The 4,253-nt window shown below is 39.1% G+C and overlaps 1 protein-coding gene across 1 annotated transcript in view; it reads left to right on the forward strand.

The window, feature by feature from the left end:
• LOC106884498 (uncharacterized) overlaps positions 1 to 4,253 on the forward strand; it is a 20,212-nt gene that overhangs the window by 5,410 nt on the left and 10,549 nt on the right. Inside the window, exons 2-3 of the mRNA XM_014935914.2 lie at positions 483 to 613; positions 2,806 to 2,966. Of these exons, the coding sequence (XP_014791400.1) occupies positions 483 to 613; positions 2,806 to 2,966 (292 nt within the window). The remainder of the gene's footprint in view (positions 1 to 482; positions 614 to 2,805; positions 2,967 to 4,253) is intronic.

Raw genomic sequence — 4,253 nt, forward strand, 5'->3', positions numbered from 1 at the left:
ATATATATATATCTATATATATATATATATATATACACACACACATACACATATATATATATATGTATATATATGCGACAGGCTTCTTTCAGTTTCTGTCTACCAAATCCACTCACAAGGCTTTGGTCGGTCCAAGGCTATAGTAGAAGACACTTGCCCAAGTTGCCACGCAGTGGGAATGAATCCGGAACCATGTGGTTGGTAAGCAAGCTACTTACCACACAGCCACTCCTGCGACTGTTTACTTTTAGAATGACATTGTAGGGTAGGTGTGAAAGGCTGGTTCGAACATAAAACAGGTGGAATGCTTTGGCTGGATACAGCCAGTTTAAATGCTAAAGAGCTAAAAATGAAAGAGGATAATTAGGTTGCTATTTCTAACAGATCAAATAATCATGTTGAGGCTTTTGTGTATGTATATGGCAGGGGGTAGGGGAGTTGCAATGGTGATGATAATGACCAATTATTATACTATTTTTCAGGTGCCAGTTCTGGTATTGGTGCAGCTACTGCTGCATTATTTTCCAAACTTGGGGCACAGCTTGCCATTACTGGTAGAAAGGAAAATAACTTACAAAAGACAGGAGACCAGTGCCAAATACATGGAGCAAAGGTAAAAAAGAAAACTGTGAGGAATGGGTGTATATTTGCTTTTTTTTAACAGTGGTTCTTAACCAGGGTCCACGTGACCACCGGGGATCCATATAAGATTTTGTGGAGTTCACATTAAACGAAATAGTAAATTGGGTCCTCAGTATTATTTTAGGAGTCCATGAAAAAATTTTGCTTTACCCACTCCTACAAAGTTGCTGGCCTTGTGCCAAAATTTGAAACCACATAAAAGGCACTCAGTCCACTCTACAGGGTGGTTAGGAAAGGCATCCAGCCATAAAAAAACATACCAAAACAGATACAGTAGCCTGATGTTGTCTTTTACTTGACCATCTTTTGTCAAACCGTCTAACCCATACCAGCATGGAAGGCAGATGTTAACAGCTAGGTTCCTTACTCTAATGTTTTACATAGTTCAATCTACACAAGTTAATGTTTGACAAACAAAATAGTAATTTTGAAAGAAGTATCTATAAAGTCAGTTTTTAAACATTAGGTGCCTATGGGAGTCCACCAGAATCAAATAGTAACTGAAGGAGTCCAAAGGTAAAAAATGGTTGAGAATCACTGGTTTGATAGATGGAAAAGCAGTTGGACATTCCTGTATTTCATCATCATCATCATCATTTAACGTCCGCTTTCCATGCTAGCATGGGTTGGACGATTTGACTGGGGACTGGCGAACCAGATGGCTACACCAGACTCCAATCTGATCTGGCAGAGTTTCTACAGCTGGATGCCCTTCCTAACGCCAACCACTCCGAGAGTGTAGTGGGTGATTTTTACATGCCACCGGGAAAACTGAGTATTAGTGTGGCTTAGGGTGATGAGCTGGCAGAACCATTAGCACACTAAGCAAAAGGCTTAGCAGCATTTTATTTATACTCTTTTACTTGTTTCAGTCATTTGACTGCGGCCATGCTGGAGCACTGCCTTTAGTCGAGCAAATCGACCCCAAGACTTATTCTTTGTAAGCTTAGTACTTATTCTAGCGGTCTCTTTTGCCAAACCGCTAAGTTACGGGTACCTAAACACACCAGCATCAGTTGTCAAGCGATGGTGGGAGGACAAACACAGACACACAAACATATACACACACATACATATATATATATATACATATATACGACGGGCTTCTTTCAGTTTCTGTCTACCAAATCCACTCACAAGGCTTTGGTTGGCCCGAGGTTATAGTAGAAGACACTTGCCCAAGGTGCCACGCAGTGGGACTGAACCCGGAACCATGTGGTTGGTAAGCAAGCTGCTTACCACACAGCCACTCCTGCACCTTATCTTTACATTCTGAGTTCAAATTCCACCGAGGTTGGCTTTGGCTTTCATCCTTCTGGGATCAATAAATTAAGTACCAGTGAAACACTTGGGTCAATGTAATCAACTTACCCACCTCCGACGAAGTTGCTGGCCTTGTGCCAAAATTTGAAACCAATATTAGACTTAGAATTAGAAAACCCTCATTGTATACATATAATCATTATTGCTGTCAGATTTACTGACATTTTAAGTAGAATACCAGAGAAATATTTTCTGAATGACATACAGAAATATTTCTTGATGTTTAACTCCAAGTTAGTCATGACCAAGCAGACCTGTGATCAAATATGTTCCAACTGTGACTATTCCATTAAGAAAATTTTTTTTTAGGTGTGTCTAGGAATACTTCATATAATATTTCTTTACTATTTTAAAGTTATAAAGTGTAATGTGGAGGACATTTGTTTGTTATTTTTAGCAATTCAAACAGCAGACAGCCACATAGAGGCTTTGTAAAGCTATAGAGAAAAATATCTAAGATCAAAGTATAATTACACTTTACTAATGATGTCTAATAAGGCAAAAACATGTTTAGAGTTATCTCCCCTTTTATCATCAGCCTCTCTTGCAACTGCTTGCTTTGATTAATTTTAAATTAAAATTTTAGGATTGTCTTTCATTCCTTATTTGGCCATAGTTAGTCAAGTAATCGTTAGTTCTCATCATTAACAATGATATTTAAATAAAATTTTTTGGCTTACTATTTCAAGCAAGCTAGCTTCTACTTTACCTGAGGTAAGTTGCTGTTCCTATCCAAGAGTGAGATAGAGACATTTGTACCACCTTGTGTCTTCAAATCTAAATACTTTTTCTTTGTACCATTGTCACAATTTTGTTTTTCAATATGTTTCACTGTTCCAGCCATTGTTGTTGACTGCTGACCTTAGTAAAGAAGACAACACAAAGAAGGTACTAGATTCTACTATTGCCCATTTCAAGAAACTTGATATTCTGGTAAGTGTCTCATTCTACAAACCATTTTCCATTTACCCATTTGCTTCATTAACTTACTTCATTGAGGTGTTTGTAGATATTCATCATCATCATCGTCGTCGTTTAACGTCCGCTTTCCATGCTAGCATGGGTTGGACGATTTGACTGAGGACTGGTGAACCAGATGGCTGCACCAGGCTCCAGTCTGATCTGGCAGAGTTTCTACAGCTGGATGCCCTTCCTAATGTCAACCACTCCGAGAGTGTAGTAGGTGCTTTTACGTGCCATCAGCACAAAAGCCAGTGGATATTAAAGCTATTCTCTGCTGTATATAGTGGGTGTGTATCTATATATATATATATATATATATCATCATCATCAACATCATCATTTAACGTCCGTTTTCCATGCTGGCATGTGTTGAACGGGTCGACTGGTATCTGGGAAGCCAGGAGGCTGTACCAGGCTCCAGTCTGATTTGACAGTGTTTCTACAGCTGGATGTCCTTCTTAATGCCAACCACTCCAAGAGTGTAGTGGGTGCTTTTTTTATGTGCCACCAGCACAGGGGCCAGCCACGTTTGGATGGTGCTTTTTACATGCTACCAGCACGGGGATCACAACTACAATTTCCCTTTGATTAGCTTGGACAAAATAATAGAAACACCTTAAAATTTAAAACAAATTTATTTTAATACGGGGTAGGACTGCCTTTGGCAGTAATTACAGCTTGAATTCTACGAGGTATGGATTTGTACAAAGTTTCAATTGTTTCTAAAGGAATTTTTGTCTATTCTTCAGCTAAAACAGTCTACACTTCTTGTAGTGATGATGGTGGAGGATATTGACTCCATAATGCGGGAAAGTGTCGTGCCTATGGTCGTCACTGGAAAGAAGAAAAGCAGAAATATCTTGAAATTCTTGTCTTATATTGAGATCTCGGGACTGTGGTGGTCAGATAAGATGTCCAACTTCACTAGTATGTTCCTCGTGTTATTCAATAACAAATTTAGTTGTGTGAATTGGTGCATTCCATCCTGAAAGATTGCATTTCCCTCCAGAAACAGTTCCGCAACCATGGGATGAGTTTGATCAGAAAAAATGCTTAAATAGTTTTGACTATTAATTCTGCCATGAAAGGAAACCATTGGGCCGATGGATTTCCAAGATATAGCCCCCACCACCGATCATCACAGATCCTCCTCCATGTTTAACAGTTAGAAGAAGGCAGTCTGCTTCTTTTGGCTGTCTCCACATGTATACTTGGCCAGTGGTCAGAAATAAAGTAAAGGATGACTCATCTGAGAAAATAACATTCTTCCACTGCTCTAGGAACCAATTCTGTAGGTTTTTACTCCACTCTAAATGCTTTGCAAT

The sequence above is a fragment of the Octopus bimaculoides genome, chromosome 15 (genome assembly GCF_001194135.2).
Source record: "Octopus bimaculoides isolate UCB-OBI-ISO-001 chromosome 15, ASM119413v2, whole genome shotgun sequence".
Lineage (NCBI taxonomy): Eukaryota > Metazoa > Mollusca > Cephalopoda > Octopoda > Octopodidae > Octopus > Octopus bimaculoides.